This window comes from Heterocephalus glaber, unplaced genomic scaffold (genome assembly GCF_053883595.1).
Source record: "Heterocephalus glaber isolate CG9 unplaced genomic scaffold, H.glaber_assembly_v1.0 deba00001472, whole genome shotgun sequence".
NCBI lineage: Eukaryota > Metazoa > Chordata > Mammalia > Rodentia > Bathyergidae > Heterocephalus > Heterocephalus glaber.
Window position 1 is genome coordinate 64066848 of NW_028258315.1, and position 18450 is coordinate 64085297.

The 18450-nt window shown below is 47.8% G+C and overlaps 1 protein-coding gene across 12 annotated transcripts; it reads left to right on the forward strand.

Moving 5' to 3' along the window:
- The first annotated feature begins 255 nt into the window (after positions 1 to 255).
- Positions 256 to 17995, forward strand: Slc22a13 (solute carrier family 22 member 13). 12 transcript variants are annotated; one of them, XM_087182054.1, is made up of 12 exons: positions 256 to 347; positions 419 to 691; positions 9116 to 9219; positions 9411 to 9586; positions 9779 to 9947; positions 10163 to 10283; positions 10371 to 10465; positions 10682 to 10896; positions 11103 to 11211; positions 11702 to 11917; positions 12170 to 14181; positions 17083 to 17995. In XM_087182054.1, exons 2-11 carry the CDS (start codon positions 431 to 433, stop codon positions 12261 to 12263), a joined length of 1560 nt encoding a protein of 519 aa, XP_087038180.1. In that variant the 5' UTR covers positions 256 to 347; positions 419 to 430; the 3' UTR covers positions 12264 to 14181; positions 17083 to 17995. The 12 variants fall into 12 exon arrangements, with proteins under 12 accessions (XP_087038180.1, XP_087038185.1, XP_087038184.1 ...); XM_087182051.1 differs by having other exon boundaries at positions 260 to 691; positions 12170 to 13037; positions 14053 to 14181; XM_087182053.1 differs by having other exon boundaries at positions 267 to 331.
- The last annotated feature ends 455 nt before the right edge of the window (positions 17996 to 18450 follow it).

Consider the following 18450-nt stretch of genomic DNA (forward strand, 5'->3'; position numbering starts at 1 on the left):
AACTGTTTAAGATTCTACAGTTGGAGGCCATTGGGAGTGGCTGTTGTAAGCTACATAACATTGACTGAACGTGACACCCTGCAGAGGTATTCTTGGTTCCTCTTATATAGCTACATCCCTCATAGTCAAAGACCTCTTCAGATAGAAGGGACTGTTTTTTTTATCATGTCCCACCCTTCTCAGGCCACAGCTAGGGAGACAAAACTAGGAAAGGCTTGATTAAACATTAATGCAGCTGTCACCATCACACAAAAAGCAAGTGCCCCATGGCCAAGCTCAAGAGCTATCTAGTACTCCCAGGTGACCAGAAGTCATGGCTCACTTTGCTCAGGTTCTGGATGAAATAGGTGACTTTGGTCGCTTCCAGGTACAGGTGATGATGCTGTTGTGTGTCCCCAACTTCCTGTCTGCCTTCCAGATTTTTGGCTACATGTTCATGATCCAGAATGAGGCCCACCATTGTTCAGTGCCCTGGGTTCAGAACCATACTTTCAACTGGAGTGCAGCTGAGCAGCTGGCCCTGAGTGTACCTCTGGATGCTACAGGCAAGCCTGAGTCCTGCCTCATGTTTCGGCCACCCACTGACAATGCCAGCCTAGAAGACATCCTCAGTCACCGCTTCAATGAGACACAATCTTGTGAAACTGGCTGGGACTATCCTGAGCATAAACCCCAATCCCTAATGAATGAGGTAAGCCTGTCTTCACTCTGTCTGTCCTCTTGTTTTGGGTCTGACAGTTCCTCTCCCTGACCCTTCTGTCACTAGCAGCTGCTCCATCTCTCTGTCCCTATACCATTGATAGGCCTGTTTCTCCTTTTGCCAGCCATCCACTTCTCTCTTTGTCCTCTGTCCATCAACCTATCTACTTATCTCTCATTTTCTGTGACTCATCTGTCTGTCTGTCTGTTCTGTCTCTTTGCTTGTCTCTCTGCTGTCTGCACAGTTGCCTGGTCTTTTTCCCTGTACCCTTCTGTTTTCCTCTCTTTTGCCTTTTTGCTCTGTCCAACATTCCCATTTGTCCATTCCCTGTTGTCTTTGAGCCTAACCCTGCATGTCTGCCTGCTTACTTATTTTCCTGAGTTTTCCTTTTATGCTCTTTCCCTGTCCCCTCATCTGACTTCTTGCTTGTTTGACTTCCAACTTCCCAGTTCTTCTCTAGATTCCACTTGCCTGCCTGTGTTTGGGATGCTGAATGACACTCATTGCTCTAGAACTTGTCCTGTGGACAACTAAGTTGGCTCTTACCAGCTTCATTCCCCAGGAGAGACTCAGGCAGATAAACAGAAAAATTCCTGCTCTAGCCACCTTAGAGCAGAGGGGCCTTCTGAAAGCAACTAGCTCTCTGCTATTATTGCTTCTCAGGTTATAGATTGAGGCTGGAAGGGGGAGATGACTTGGCCAGGACATCATAGTGGGCTGATCATGAAGCTGGGGTTCCCATGCAGGACTCCCGTTGTTTAGTTCCCTGCAGCTGAGGGAAACAGCACAGGCAATTCAGAAAACTGAGGGGCATGGGCTGTTATGAGAATCTGTGCAACTTTCACCATTTTTATGGTTGCAAATCTGGAGCCCAGTGATTAAACATTCACTTTTCCCCCACATTTCAAATTTTTTTCAAAAATAAATATTTAACCAAAGTAAAATATTCACTTTTTAATTTGTGACCATAAACTTCCAAAATGCCAGTAGCATAAGAGTATACCTTGCCTGTGTCCTTCTGATTCTCCACTTCATCTCACCCCACAAGAGAGCTAGGCGGCCTAGAGAGTCTCCCAGTCTCCAGATCTAGTCTGACCTAGTTAAACCTTTTTCAGCCTCTCAATAATCCCTCAAAAATTACCCCCATAATAGATTTTGGCCTTCATTAGCTTTCAAAAATTGTTGGCATGCCTATATGTGCTTATAAAGTCTCTGTCCACCTATTCAAATATCATTATCTTTAAATCCCCAAAAATGTTGCAGATTTCTCTGGGCCTTCTCTAGCTTTTGTTCACAGTCTGTGCTGGATTATTCACGTGAAATCATTTAGCCAAACCCCAGTTAATACACTGTGTATTAACTGCATAGGGGACCATCAGAGGAGGGTGACACCTTGTTCCCCTTCTTCAAGGAGGCCAGTGGTGGGTAAGATCTTGGCCCCTTGTGTAGGAATAAAGGCTGGGTGTGCTATGAGCCCTAACATATGCTGCCTTCTATGAAAGGAAGGAGTAGGTAACTTCCTGAAGAAGGTCATACTTGATCTGAGCACCAAGACACAAAATAGAAATATTGATAGAGAAGACAGAATTCCTTTGCAGGCAAAGAAAGATCTAGCAGTAGGAAGTGATGGTATGTATAAGAGCACTAGGCAATTTGGTGAGCCTGGAATAGGGAAAGGTAGAGTATAGAAACTGGATAGAAAGTTTTCAGGGATTTGAGATGTCTTTTGGTGTTTGTCTATTTGTTTGTTGGTTTGCTTGCTTGCTTACTTGCTTAGTATACCTGAAAAGAATGCATGTACTCATCAGGTTGCTATCACTGGAACAAAATACCTGATATACACAAATCAGAAGAGGAATATTTTGGTCAGGGATTGTGGGCCATGATTTGCTGGCTCAGAGGTACAAACATCATGACAAAATGACATGGCAGAGGAAAGCTGCTCATATCATGGAGGCAGAGAGCAAGAAAGACCCAGGGAAGGAAACCTCAGTGATCAGACATAGTCCCCAAAGTTATACCCTCAGGACCCACCAGATACATCTTTCAAGCGAATTTGACAATTAAGATTAAACATCACAAGTCCACCCCTTGAGAATTTAGTACCCAAACACATCTCTTTAAACCCTAGTCTCCAAAGAGAGACAATAAAAAGCCATAATTCCACCTAACATGACTTGTGTCCTGCATACAACTGAAGACACTAATTCCTTCCCTGCATCTCAAAAGTCCCAGCAATGCTCAAAAGTCCAAGTTCAAAGTCTCCTCTAAGATTCAAGGCAACTTTTAGCTATAAGCCTCTGTAAAAAAAACTTTTAAGTTACATAATGCCAAAATACAATACCACAGGGCAAACATTCCCATTCCAAGAGGAAAGAATAGAGGGATAGAAGGGAATAGGAAGAAAACAAAACCAACACTCAGCAGGGCAAGCATTAAGCTCTGTAGCTCCATATCTGTAATCCACAACAAATGGTGGTAACATATGAGTTCCAAAAAGCTTGGGCAGTTCCACCCCTATGGCTTTGCCAACTGTAGGCTACTCATATGGATCTGCTCATTGCCTGCAGTTGTCCTCAGCAGTCTATTATTCCTGCCATCTCCACTTCCTTGAGTCTCCATTGTAGCTTTAGTCTCACTCTCAGAGCTTCATGGACCACTCTCTCAGGGGCTCCCAGAAGAGATTGTCATACATTGCTTGGCCTCCCAGGCCTTCCTTCAAAATCTTGGTAGATCCTTCATGATACTACAACCCTTGTATTCATCCTACCTCCAAAACCAACATCACATAGAGGATCCCAAGGTCTACCACCAGTATAAGCAGTAGCCAGCCCCCCTTGGACCATGCCTCCAATGGCTTCTGGGTGGCTGGATGGTTGAATATAGGAAAAAACTCCCCTGGCATCCCTGAGTGAATGAGTAGGGCACCGTGGGACTAGCTTCCTAAAACAAAGTCCTAAACAATTTTACACTCATACACCCTGTAGCCTGCTATGGTTGGAGTCTGGAAAATTCCTGAGATGCCCTCAAGACATCTCTCCTATTGTCCTGTTGAAAAGCACTTGGTGGCTGCTGCTTCTTTTCTTTTTCTTCTTCTTCTTCCTCTTCTTCTTCTTCTTCTTCTTCTTCTTCTTCTTCTTCTTCTTCTTCTTCTCCTCCTCCTCCTCCTCCTCCTCCTCCTCCTCCTCCTCCTCCTCCTCCTCCTTCTCCTTCTTCTTCCTTCTTTTTAATGGCACTAGTCTCTTCAGTAACCACAACTTCTTTGGCCCCAGATTTATAATCATTTATTTTCTGACCAAAAAGCAAGTTTTTCATATCTTTTTTAATATTTTCAATTTTTATTTTTTTGTTATTAGTATATATTTCTGATGCATAATAATTACATTCATCTTGCAGAATTGGTACATATACATATCACACCTTGATAATTTTTACTTGTTCCCATTCTCACTGTAAATCATTAAATATAGTCGGTAGTATGCATGCCACAGCCTGAATGTTGAGCTGCCTTGAAATTTCCTCTGCCAGATAAATTCATTCGTTGCTTTTAAACTCAGTCTCGTACAAAGTTTTAGGGCATAGACAAAATATAGTCAAAGTCTTTGCCAAGATGAAACATGTATGGCCTCTAGTTCAGTTCTCAGTACAGTCCACATTCCCATCAAAAACTTCACAAGCAATCTTTACTGTCCACATTCCTATCAGCATTCCACCAAAATTGCTCATCAAGTTCTTCTTACAGCATTCTAGGGCTTCTCTAGCCTACATCTCCAGACTTTTCCAAACTCTTCCCACAAACCAGTTTCAAAGACTTCTGAACTGCATGGTCAGGTATAGTCACAGAAACTACTCCATTTCTGGAGTACCAATTTTCTGTATTAGTCATCTTTCTGTTGCTGGGACAAAATATCTAACATGCACAACTTAAAAGGAAAAACGTTTAGCTTGGCTTACAATTTCAGAAGTTTTAGTCCATGGTCAGCTGTCTCCAAATCACAAACATCATGGCAGGGGTCGGGGATTTAGCTCAGTAGTTTCACCGCCTGCTGCACAAGTGCAAGGACCCAAGTTCGATCCCCGGTACAAAAAAAAAAAAAAATCATGGGAGAAGAAAACGAATCACATCATGGCAGCCAAGAATGGGAGAGTAAGGAAGAGCTAGAGAGGAAGGAGCCAGGGACCAAATACAGTCCCTAAGGTCACACCCCCATGACCCACAGAGATACACCCAGAAGGGTGCTTTACTCATCTCCTGGGCATCTCTCAAACCAATAAAATGGACATTGAGATTAACCATCACAAACAAATATCCTTGAAAGCTACAGTCATATATATAGTACATCTTACAAAAAGGGAGGGGCAAGACAGATTCTACCTACTTTCATGACCTCCATCAATCCCTGGATCTATTTGCTCAAGGGCAGAGTGAAAAGACACTGTCTGAAAGTTGTCATTTTTGTTTTGTTTTTTGTTGTTGTTGTTGTTTCAGTACTAAAGAATACACCCAGAGTCTTCCACTGAGCACATCCCCAGTGTTTTGGTTTTTTGTTGTTGTTTTTGGTTTTGGTGTTGGTTTTTGAGACAGGGTCTTGCTAAGTCACTTTGATAGGTTTAAAACTGCTATCCTTCTACCTAGCCTCCCAAACTATTTCAGTTACAGTCATGTGCCACCACTCCCAACTAAGGTGTGCATTATTTAATGCCAGGACAAACCTACTGCTGTCTTGGATGATGGAGACTCCAGGGCAGCCAGTGTTACTTTATCAAATGCCTTCTTTTGGCCTTTCTGTATAATTTCAGAGCACTACACTTCACAGATTTGATAGCTTTCCAGTCGAGGGCCAGCTTTTCAGCACCCTCTGCAGTAATAGGCTTCTGTTTGTTCTTGGTAGATTCCTCAATAGTAGAAGGGTCATCTCTGAAATTATCCTGGATGTCAGCAAGCAAAAAAATGGTGGACAGTACATTGTGTGTCATTGCAGGCACCCACTTCTCAACCACATTTTTAAATGAGGATAAAAATACTCCTGAGAACCTGAGTAGAAACACATCTGTTTGTGGTTACTCAGCCTTGTAAGCACTCATAATCCTTTTGCCCTGCCTTGTCAGAAACTCCTAGAGTCTATGACTCTACAATCCAGTCATTGCATAGGTGTCAAAAACTGTTAGCACTTACTCAGATGAAGATTCAGATTTGTTTGTTTCGGTGGATATCAGAAAACAAGATTTACTGATGGCACCATTGCTCAGAGCAACTCACTTGATTATATTGCCCAAATTTATAATCTAGTGCTGTCCTCTGATTCTCTGACAGACTGTAGCCATGCTTCAAGGCCTCTCTCTTTATTCTCAGTCATCAACCCAGTCTGTGCTGGCTGGGCTTGACCTCAGAGCTCTTACCTACCCTACCACCTTCCTCCCACCTCCACCGTGAAAGGACTGTGACTCCCAAGGAAATACACATCTTTGGTATTCTGTGTGTCCTGTGCCACAGGATAATCCCAAACTGTTTCAGAGCAGAGCTCCCTTGGGATGAGATCCACCTTTTCTCCCCAGATATGAGCAGGGAGGGGGGTTGTACACCAACCCAGGGGGTCCTCTCTGAGCAGACATCCCAAGTTTCCTTATAACCAGCAGCTTCACATTCAAACTGAAATATAAACCACACAAATGTAAAAAGAAAAGAGCACATTTCCTCATAAATTGAGTACTCTTGAAAGTCAGAGTATTTTTCTTCTCCTCAACCTACCTATGTAATATTTTCTGCATCCCCACCCTTGGAAAAAGAAAAACCAGACTCTTGGCCCTGTCCGCATGGACCTCAAAAAAGCCATTGATATACTATCAATGTATAGCAGCAAAAGTGTAATCTGTCCTGGGAGGGAAGAAGAGGTCAGAATGGAGGGAAGGATAAGCAGGGGAGAACAGCCATTGTTAAAGTCTGTAAGTGAAAAAATACCAGGAATATCTGAGGAATGCTGATATTACAGACATTGGAAAATAAGGGAGAGCCAGCTCTTCAAGGGTCTTCCATCCAGTGCTGAGGATTTTGGGCTTTCTCCTAGAGAGCAAAGGGAGCCATTAATGGTTTGGGAATAGGGGAGGAAGGAGATACAGTACAATGTGTTCCAAGAACTGAGGGTGGACTTCTGTAGGCCATCATGGTGGGGCCTGGACAGAGACATCCATTAAAGGTGTTAGGGCCAGGAAGGGTGATGATAAACACCCCAATTTGGAGGCCTCTTTATCTCTGTATCATCTGCAGCTAGACATTGCTATATGGGCTTCAGCACCCTAACACCTCTCCAAGCCTCACTCTGTGCTGCAAGCAATGGGTGACAAGTGTTCATGGGGTTAGACTGAGGAGTTAATGATATACAGGATATGAACTACAGGGAGGTAGTGAATGGTGGCTTTTGACCCAGGTGCCAGACTGGGGAGAACCTCAAAGCTTGGCATTATTACCTGCAGGGCAGGGCACTCCAGGTGCTTCATCAGCACAGTGGCCAGCATGCTTCTCCCTACCTGGCCCACTGAGAGCTTCCTATGTAACAGCCACGGAGCTAAGCAAGTTGCAGGTGGGAATTCCTTTAATTCTGTCAGGTCATACTGTGTGGGACATTTTATCCTTGTTTTGTACACATAGGAAACCAATACACAGATTGGCTAACAGGCTAATGGTCACACAGGGCTGTTCAATTCTGACTTCTGGGATTAGCAGCAGCTGACCTGTATTTATTTTTATTTATTTTAAATGGCATCTTACTACAAAAGCAATCTATAGTTTCTAGACAGAAACCAAACTAGATAGAGCTGGACAGAACAACAACATCCCCTGTACTGCCTCCTGCATTCCCAGGAGGAGTTGATCACTTGACACATATTCCAAGTCCTTAGAAATTAATAGTTGTTCTTGAGAATAGAAGTATGACCACAATGATGACTCATGGATTGTTAATTTCTTGCTAAAGGTTATTGAACTGATGATGATTGACTATTTAGCTTAGTGTAGGCTTCAGTTCATTTATTCATTCAATCATCCTCAGCAAATATTCTCTTACCCTTCACTCAGTTTCAATCCCCATGTCAGGCAGAGATGTCTCAACAACAGCAGCTGCTATCCAACAGTGAGAATGAGCCTCGGCTGCTTAGCTTCTCCTCCTTCTAGGAAATGTAGCAATTAGTCAAATGTGGCTGTGGGAATCCTGTGAGATAATCCACTTAAAGCACTTAATACAGAGTCCTGCACAGTGAGCATTCGAAGGCATCGGTGTGGTGGTGAAGCTAGATGAGAGCTCATGTGGTGATCTCCCCACACCATTCTGGGATGGGGCAGGAATGTGTGCCAGGGGCACAGAACTCCCCTGAGTAGCCCACAACTCAGCAAGTTGGGGTCAACCATGTGCACCGTGTGTTCCCATAGAGCAGAAGTGTGCAGCGCTATGGGGACCTGCATTTTGTCTTCATTTGGTTCCCTGTCTATCTCCAGAGAGGTTGGCACCACTTGGCCAGATGCACATTTCCTGTCATTCTGTGTTTCTAACTGTCTTTCTCCCCTATGTATGTTCCTCCATCTTAATTAGAAGTCATGTGTGAATGCTTCTTAATGTTCTGATTGCCTGTGAATGCTGGGCACCAGGGGAATTTTGCAGATGGGAAACTCAAAGTGGCCACACGGTGCAGGGTGCAGGGTGCAGGGAGAGGCCCAACGTGTCAGGAAGCAGCTAGTACATGTCTGTAAGAGGTGCCAAATTTTACAGCTTTAGTGTGTCAGTCTCATTGCATGGCATTGCTTGGGCAAAAGAAAAGCCTAACTCATTATTTAAATAATTAAGCCCAAGCAAGAAGTATATATGTCTTAACAACTTACTAGTTGTTTTAAAGAATAATAAACATAAATTGAAATTATTTCATTCCTAAATGCAATGACTTACTAATATGATGTTATCTCTCCTGAGCACACTTAAGTTCTCAGTCCTAGAACAATGTCACCCACATTATTGGTGTCTCATTGATCTGCACATACTGTTTGCTTTATCTCATAGCAACTGCCCAAAACAAGACTTCACACAGATATGTCATTGGAAGGAAAATAGTATAATCTCATGTTCAACTATAAACTACCCTGGGCTAGCAATTTGTGTGATGTCAGAGAGATGTCAAATATTGTACAAATTTCTCTTTAAATTTTTAAGAGGGCCGGGGATTTAGCTCAGTGGTTCTGCCGCCTGTCTCGGCCCTAAATTTTTAAATATGCTGCTATGTCCATTGAGCTCACTATGGTGTGCTGGTGTGCCTTGGCACACAGTTTGGGAACCATGGGCATCTGCAGTAAAACATTGGTAATGAGCTGGGTGGTGAGGAACTTGCCCTCCAGGCTGTCCCTAGACTCACATCTGCCTGTGTCTGCCTCAGTTCAACCTAGTTTGTGATCGGAAGCACCTAAAGGAAACCTCGCAGTCTGTGTTCATGGCTGGACTCCTCATTGGAGCCCTCATCTTCGGGCCCATCAGTGACAGGTATGGACCTTGCCAGCTTATCACAACCTAGCACTCTAAGCTCCTGGTGCAGGCCCACGTTGGCCTCCAGGATAAGGCCCTCTTCCTCCTTCCTCAAACGGGGCCTCCCTTCCTCAAACACGTCTCCTCCCCGGACAGAGAGAGCCCAAGGCAGGCCCACCTGGTTCTCCCTACTTCTGTCCTCCACACAGACCTGCCCTTTGTTATCTCAGAACTGGTCGCAGAGCCTCCTTCTTGGGGCAGCTGCTCCTGTTTGCCATCTCGGGCCTGGCCACAGCATTTGCGCCCAGCTTTGAGCTCCACATGGCCCTGCGCTTTGCTATAGCTACGGCTGTTGGTGGATATACCTTAAACATTACCACTTTACGTAAGTATCTGGGCCTTCAGCCTCAGGGTATGGCTGGCCACATTCCTTAACTGCCTGATAGCTGCCCTACACATGAAGTAGCCACAGTTTCCTGTTCTGGGGCTGAGGCCCCAGCCCTGCCATGGTGGCATCTGGTGAGCAACAGGGAGTTGAATGGGCAGGTGTGGCCCACTCTCACCTCTCTGTTCCCAGTTTCAGAGTGGGTGGGACCCTCATGGAGAACCCCTGCTATGGCCCTAAACTTGGCTGGCTTCGCCCTCGGGCAGATGGGGCTAGCAGGACTCGCCTACGGTGTCCGAAAATGGAGGCTCCTTCAGATCTCCAGCACTGCACCCATCTTGCTGCTTCTTTTCCACTTCTGGTGAGGAGACACTTGGCAGAAGGAGACCTCCTGTCAGCTGTGCTGTGAGGCTGGGTGCAACTCTCCCCTGCACTCTCACCTCCTAAGGCCATCAGAGGCTGGTCGGGGAGATGTAACCTGTGAGCGCTGGCTGTGGGGTTCACTGCGCACTGGAATGGCTGGGAAGGCTCCACAGGGCTCTGGACCCCAAGGTTATAGCTATTCCTGACTCACAGGGCAGTGCCAGAATCCGCACGGTGGCTCCTCATTCAGGGGCGGATAGAGGAGGCCAAGCAATTGGTCCAGAAGGCAGCATTAGTCAACAAGAGGGAACTCACCCCTGAGCTCCTAAGCCAGGTACTTGCAGCAGGCCTTGGCCATCCCTGCCCCAGAGCTGCTCCACCCAGATATTCCCTGGGCCCCTCAATCTGAATCTCCTTCCAGCTGGCCCCAGAGGAGAAAGGCCCCTCGGGGAATGCCTTTGATCTTTTCAGACACCCTCATCTCCGGAAGGTGACCCTGATTCTTATCTGTGTCTGGTGAGTGACCAGGGCTCATGCCCTTTCCCAAAAACAGATCCAGAGGGCTACTATCTTCCAGGTGTGTGTCAGGGTAGTGGTGGCTCTCTGGCTAGCATGGTCTCTCCCCAACTGTGGCAGTGTCTGCTGCTGTGGCCCTGACCAAGGCAACCTCTTTCTTTGGGTGTGATGGTATTGTATATCCACCAGTGACACCAATGCTTTGGCATTCTATAGGTTTGTGGACAGTCTGACATACTATGGGCTCAGTTTTCAAGTAGGAGATTTTGGCATGGACATCTACCTGACACAGCTAATATTTGGAGCAGTCGAGTTGCCCTCCCGAATTTCCAGCATCTTCTTGATGGAGAAGTGTGGCCGAAAGTGGAGCCAGTCTGGGACTCTGATTCTGGGTGGCCTCATGTGTATTATCATCACCTTCATCCCATCAGGTATCAGGAAACAGGGCTGACTGTTTCTCACCCATCCCCTGCCGTCTCCCAGAGGCTAGACCAACAGCCATTGCTCTCCTGTCAAGAGTAAGGACTTCCTAGATCTGGGTGCAAAAGGGGTGAAGAGTTTGGGTGCATGCAGTAGTAGGCAGGGGCTAGGTGTTGCGCCATCTACTATCTGTGTGCTGACCAGCATTTTCTACCAGATCTGCCTGTGGTGGTCACCGTGCTGGCCATAATAGGGAAGTTTGCTATGGCTGCTGGCTTTACCATCTCCTATGTGTATACCTCTGAGCTCTTCCCCACCATTATCCGGTAAGAGATGCTGCTAGGACTGCTCTGCACCTTGATCTTTGCCATCCCTCCGCTACCCTCACCACCTGTTGACAAATAGCCAAAAGGGCTGGCTCTGGGCCAGGGCAATCCTAAATCTTGCTCCCAAGTTATCCTGTGGTGGGTGGGGGACAGATATAGAAGTAGGCCACACCCTGGCCTTGTCGGGACAGGAATGTTGTATAAGTCTAAGAATGAATGGCCCAAGACAAGGAACACTCGTGTGGGGAAGGTGGTGGGAGGAAAGCTCAGCCTTTGACCTGAGGTGTGACAGGTGAGGAGGAGTGTAGCAGGGAGACAGGGAGGCCAGAAGTGAGAGGGCCACACTGGAGCAGGGAGCAGGAGCACTGGACGGGCTGGATGGGCTGGGGTAAACCTGCAGGCCTTTGGGAGTCACAGTATGGGGTCTGGGGTAGAGCTACAGCCTGGCAGTGAAGCCAGGTCTGTTCCACTTGTATGGGTCTTACCTCAGACAAACTGGCATGGGGCTGGTGAGCATCTTCTCAAGGATCGCAGGCACCATCACTCCACTTGTGATCCTGCTGGGTGAGAACCACATGGCCCTCCCCATGCTCATCTTCGGGAGCCTCCCTATCGGAGCCGGTGTACTCTGTGCCCTGCTGCCAGAGACACGTGGCCAGAGCCTGAAGGACACCATCCAGGACCTGGAGCAGAGGCCCTGCCCACAGTAAGCAGTTTTCTTGCTCTGAAGCCCAAGACCGGGGCCTCACATCAGCAACCCCCCTCTCAGAGGCCTAGGTCTCCACCTAAACTATTAGTCCATTGTTGCTTAATACCTGATATGGGTCCTCATGGAACCCGAGACTGGCTTGGGTCAGAATCCCCCTACTCTCAGCAGGGAGGATGATGAGGGACACTGCCAAGAGACCAGTTCTTGGACAGCCAGGGACAGCCAGTGACAGCCTTCTGCTCCCTGCAGGTCTCCAAAGGCAGCACCTCTGGAAAAACAGAGGAAAATCACAGGAAAATCTTCTAGCCCAAAGGTGGCAATTGTGAGCAGTGCATACTTCTAATCGTGGTTCCTAAGAGCTAGACCATCTGCAGTGGGGAGCAGCCCATACGTCCCCTTGAATATGGCCAGGACCCATGAGGATGAAGAAATAAGACCAGCCTTGCTTATGAAGACAGCACACCATGACCTGGCCTCAGCCTCAGCCACCCACTACTGAGTTCAATCCCAGGAGCATCTGGGATAGAACCTCCCTCCATCCAGAATCTACTTCTCTCATCCCCACAGCCCCATCCCAATACGATGTCCGAATTAAGGATTCTAGGTCTGTCCTGGGCTTTGCTTGTTCTCTGATAGTCTTGAGGGGGAGGGGAGTGGTATGGTTTCCAAGATGACCTCAGTCTGGAAAGTCCCTGCCCTCAAAACAGTCAAGCCCAGCACAGAGCAGAGGGTAGGCCCTTCCCCAGTTGTGGGAGCAAGCAGAGGAAACAAACCATGAAGATGTGGATTATACAAAACTGTATCTGTGGCTCTGATGCTCCAAAGCCAACAGACAGCTGTGTTCTCAGCCCATCTTGGAAGGACACTCTGTGCACTGCCTCTTTCTCAGACTGGACACTCTCCAGCTGGGGAAAGGACCTCATTGTTTCTTCCCTATCACTGTGGCCTTCCCCACTTATAAACACTCATGGAAACCTTTCTTTTTTGACTTGCAGATTGGACATCATTCCACTGAAATTCTGCCACCTGGATCTTGGTTGTTCCTTCCACTTAGCTCATGCCATCCTCTTAGAATAATCCCTCTCCACTTCCAAAAATCTCAAAAAATTTCTGGCATGTAAGTGAATAGATGAATGAGTTTCTCATTCAGATATGTCACTCTCTGACTATAGCATCCCCTCCTCCTGGCCTCTTTGCTCCATTATTCCCACTGGACGCAGTCAGCTTAGGCTTCCACAACACAGTATCACAGACAAGCGGCTTAAAAGCAAAGACTTATTTCCTCATGGGTCTAGAAGTTTGAAGCCTGAAATCAAGAGTACCAGCATGGCCAGGTTCTGGGGATGCCCTCCCTCTTCCTGTCTTTCAGATGGCTTCTCTTTAGTACCTGTACAAGGGGACAAATTTCCGTCTCTTCCACTTCTTATAAAACCACTAATTCCATCCAGGGTCCTAACCTCATGACTTTATCTAACCCTAATCAGTTCCATGGCCCCATATAAAAATACCATTATGGGCCGGGGATTTAGCTCAGCGGTGCCACCTGCTGTCTCACAAGTGCAAGGTCCCGAGTTCAATTCCCAGTACCAAAAATAAAAAATAAAAAAATAAAAACACCATCACACTGGAGGGTCGAGCTACATAAAGGTAGAGGGGAAACAAACATTCTTTCTGTAACACCATCCTTGGCCTCATTGGGCCCTCTGGTCTGTTGACCTTTTCGTGGTCTCCCCACCTCCCTCAGTCCTCTCTACTCAGAATAGAGGATGGAGAAATGCTGTTAACTTCTATTGAGAGACAGAGATCATTTCTCTCAGTTGCTAATGCTGTAACACATTAATCCTTTTACCCTTGTGCCCAACTAGCAAAACCACAGCAGTAAGTGAGCCCAATTATCTGCCTGCTCCATTTCTTCACTCAGATGACTAGACATTCATTGCTAGATTCCCACGCCCAGTATTTCTGTTTCTCTATAAATTTATTGTCACCAACTTCAACTGGCTCGTTAAAGGGCCTGGTGTTCCTACCAGCCTTTCCTAGCCTGCTTGTTTTTCATCCCCACCTATGACCATTTCTACCCTGCATGCTGCATGCCTTGTTCCTTTTCCTCCTGACAGCTCCTTCTCCTTCAGAAATAGGAGGAGCTACAATGTGGCAGCTCCCCAAACTGCCCACCACCAAATCTTTCACCGACTCCTCAACCTGCCCTTCTGCTTTGTAACAGAGCTGTCCTGCATGCAGCGGCAGTGATGCCACTGAGGGTAAGACCCTTCCCTCTGCTCCTATCTCTACTCTGAGATTTGGGAGCAGCTGAAAATAGGGTCTTTTTCTTCCCTGGCCTCTCCATGTCCCTTACCTTAGGCAAAGGCCCTAGGCATCAGGCAAGCTGGAGAACTGTATTTGTTTTTCCCTCCAAGTTTCTTTGGAGGTGAGAGAATTCATCTCCTTCTGGAGTTTCTCTTTCACACAGAGATCTTCAATGTGCTGGCCAAGGGCCCTCTACCTGGCCAGGGTTAGAGTCAGCCACAGGTGGTCCAGGTCAATTGCCTACACAGAGGTCTGGACAGACCTTCACTGACATCCATATTGGGACCAGGAAAGCTTCTAGATCCCCAGGATGTGCCCAGGACCTCCCTGCAGGATGGAGGTGGTGGCCTCTCTGGCCCCTGCTTGCCTACCTCCTGGTTTTTCTCTTTAAAGATAAGAGCAATGGTAACCATGAATCTTGAGCATTCAGCCCAGGTAAGTGGAAAGACACTGATATTTACTAGTTTTCTCAATTTCTCATCAAGGGAAACAGAAATGGCCTCTTGATAGTTTAAGAAAAAAACTAACATTTGTAACCAGTAGGCACATGAGCTCTGTAAACTCATGTAAGAAACCCTGTTTGCTTAGACTCTGCTGCACCTCCACCTCTCTGAGCTATGGAAATTCGGTCTTGGCCATCATTGGGCTCTTTTCTACCCAGAGATCAAAACAGAGACATGGATGTCCTGTCACCAGAGCAAAAGGGTGCTCCCTGCCCTTATTATCAGATGATGAGTGCTGGGTCCTCACTATGCCACCTCCTCAGTCCCTGTGGCCCCAGCAGTGCTGCTAAGTCTAGGAAACTCAAAGAAGCCTGAGGGACCCAGGACCAGTTGCTCAGGTGATGTGCAGACACCTGGGAGGCCTGGTAAGGGAGAGGATCTTCCACCCAGACATGAGCAGAAGTGAGCACTAATCAGTGACTGAAGCCATAGTAAGCTGCAGAGTAGCAGTGGGGAGGTTTCCTCATTTTGATTCATTCTTTGGTGGCTTGTTTCAAACTAGCAAATCTTCCATTTTTTTTCTCTCGGTGTATCTCAGTGCCTTGGTTTTTCCAGAATCCTGAGTACATGGTGGGTCTGCTGATCAGGGACTGAGGCAGGCATAAGTCCCAGCCTCCTGAACTGCTGCTGTTCCCACTTCTCTAGCCTATGTCCTAGGTGGTGGTGAAGAGGAGGGAGCTCTCTTACATAGGTTCAGGAAGCAGGTGGTGCTGCTGAACAGGGGAATGAGGAGCCTGAGCAATGCCAGGCTCAGGCTGCTCAGACCTAGAGCTTCCACTTCTAAAGCGAGGGTCCCTCAGTTCCCCTCCAGGGTCTGCCTGGTAGCAACCCTATGCTGATCTCCACCCTGCACCCCAAACAAGAAGACTGGAGTCTGATTCCCACAAACTGGCAGAGGAGCTTCATGGGGAAATGGGTCAGAGACAGACAGCTCTGACCAAAGCTGTAGGGCAGGGGAAAGTCCCAGAAGGGTGTGGGGCAGGGCCAAACCATTTCAGCTGTGAGATCAGAAGTCTTGAAGCACAGCAGACAATTAAGTGGTATCTGGAAGGACGGGAGAATTTCCCTCAGCAAGGGCAGGATTCTCCTGGAAAGGGTGAGTGCTCTAGGGATAGGAAACAGTTGGTACAAAGCCACTGGCCTGGCTCATGTGGCAGTCTGTACAACCCACCTTGCCCCATTCTGTCCCTAGGACTGGCATCAGTTGTGCCCATGGAGTAAAATGCCACTCTGACCAATCCCACCCAACCCTCCCCATCCCATTGTGACGCCAACTCCTCAGCCAGCAATAGAACTCAAGGGTTTTTTCTGCTTCCACGTGTCTGGGTAGGCCTTGACATAGTCAGGTGGGCCCTGGCTTTGGGTTGTAGTCTGGTCTCCAGAGAGGAAGGATGGAAAAGGTAGGGAGTCAGCAGAAAGGTGGGTCAGTGTTCCTGGTACAGATGTAGATGGGAGCCTGTCTGGCTGTGGGAAGTCTGTAGAAGGACCAGACTGCCTCATAGAAAGCACGAGTCTTCTTTCTGGTGTGGCTTGGGCCATTTCCAGCCCTCAAGTAGGGCACTGCTCCATAGCTTCCAGGGCTCAGCTTCCTCTTCTGTATGTTGAGACACCACTGCCTCGTCCACCTGGCAGAGGGCTTTTGGGGTCAGTAGATTGAGGGAGGACTCCAGGGCCTGGCAGCCTATCAGGTAAGGCCACCCTATAAGGAGAGGCTGATACAGGTAGCTCTGGCCTAAAACCAAATCTCTTTGAGAAGAGCAGATTCCTTCTCTCCCTGGGAAGCCTCCTCTACCCACCTCTACCCCTCTACACACACACATCATGTTGGTTTCCCAGAGCCATGGTAAGGCACAAACACAGTGACTTAAAGCAACACACATTTGTTACCTTATGGTTCTGGTCTCACTAGGCATTCCTTTCTGGAGGCTCTGGGGGAGACTCCATTTCCTTGCCTAAGGCAGCTTCTAGGGGCTGCTGTGATCCTTGGATCATGAAGTCCTTCCACCTTCAAAACCAACAATGGCCGAGCAAATCTTTCTTTCTTAAGACAGCTTTCTCTGGTTCTGACTCTCCTGCCTGCTCTTCCACATTTAAGGACCCCCAGATTAAACTGTGTCCACTTAGATAATCCAGGATCTCCTTTTTCTAAAGAAATCTGATAAGCAAACAATTTTATCTACAGCTTTAATCCCCTTTGCCATGTAAGGGGACATATCCGTAGGATCTGAGGATTAGGAAGCAGACATCTTTAGGGAGGCTGTTATTCAGGCAAGGCGGTCTTCCCCTCCCCTGCCTCCAAGCACGCTCTTCCTCTTGTGGTCTCTGCTGGTCCCATCCTTCCTGTTCCTCCAGACTCGGGCCAGGCAGGAGGCGTGGACAGTGAAAAATGCAGATGATGCTGGACGCTGCTGGGCCCTCTGTTGGAATAAATCAGAAGCAGCTGGATCTATGCTCAGCAGACGCGGGGCGGGGCGGCCCTGGTTAGCTCAGGAGCGCGGAGCCAGTAGTGGAGCTGGCACGAGAGGCGTGGGCGGCTGCAGGAGCGGGGACTGCAGTGCCGGCCCCCTGGGTCCCCGAGGCTGCGGACCGCGCCACCCGCATCCTAGTCGGGCCGGGCCGGACCTCGGTGATCCCGCGGCAACTGGAACCTCCAGCGTCTGGTGGGTGACGTCCCCGGGTCGGGAGAGAAGTTTGGAGCGGGCTGGAGCGCCCCGCGCGGAGAGGGAGACCCGGAGAGAGACTTCCCTGCGCAGAGCAGCGCGGAGGCCCGGGAGGCCCTGCGTTTGGGGGAGTCACCCCGGCGCCCTCGGCACTTCACATCCCTGGGGCCAACCGCGCTGCCTCCCCGGAGCCGGTGAGCGCCCGGCCGAAGAATACTCAGTCTGGACTCACGGCGCTGGCCTGGACCCCGCCGGCTCGTCTGTGTGGGGTTCCCGGGGCCACCGCGCCACCTGCCCCTCGCCGGTCGCCACCGCTGCCGAGGGGAAAACCGGACAGGAGGTGGCTGGGAGAGGAGCAGAGCAAAGCAAGCCGCCTGATTTGTTGGCCCGAAGGGAGTGGTTATTCTTAAAATTTTGTCATGCACATGTAGTTTCAAAGTGTTGATTCCCCTCCTGAACAATGGAAAACTGGAAGATTACAGGACAGTTTGGTTCTGCTCTTCCCCCTCCTGACTGAAATGGCCCATTTTCTCTCTCTCTCTTTTTTTTATTTGTGTGTGTGTGTACTCTTTTTATTTAATATAGTCAACCAGAATTTGAATTTGTTTACATGTTTACCATTTTGGCTGATCATTATTGCGTCTCAGGGTGTCCTCCCTGTGTTCCTTATCTTTTATAAGTTCCATTAAGTCACGTCTCTTGCTTGTGTGCGCTATATCAGTTTCTAATTATCAATAACTGTCTCTTTTTTGTACCTCTGTTGGTGAAATTTTGCTGAGTATACAACTCTAGACTGGCTATACTGAAATTTACTACCAATATTCCGAAGACGTTCTTCACACTCCGTTTGCGTAGACCTCGGTGCTGCCTTTGGGCAGGAATCTGGGTCCTCTCAGAGGTACTTCAAGATCTTTGTCACTGGTCCCTGTGCCTTCCACCCCGGTTTTCCTTTTTATTCATGGCACTTGAAATAAGCCTTTTTTTTTTCATGAATCTTGATGATTCATGCTTTTCAAGTTTTAGAAAATTTATTTTTTCTTTTTAAATATTGCTTTTCCAT

Bases quoted from the DNA above. Each gene is read 5' to 3' on its own strand.
- Slc22a13 (XM_087182050.1), top strand. From the start codon at position 314: ATGGCTCACTTTGCTCAGGTTCTGGATGAAATAGGTGACTTTGGTCGC. The intron at 692-9,115 runs GTAAGCCTGTCT...TGTCTGCCTCAG, and splicing joins CCCAATCCCTAATGAATGAG to TTCAACCTAGTTTGTGATCG. The intron at 9,587-9,778 runs GTAAGTATCTGG...CTCTGTTCCCAG, and splicing joins CTTAAACATTACCACTTTAC to TTTCAGAGTGGGTGGGACCC.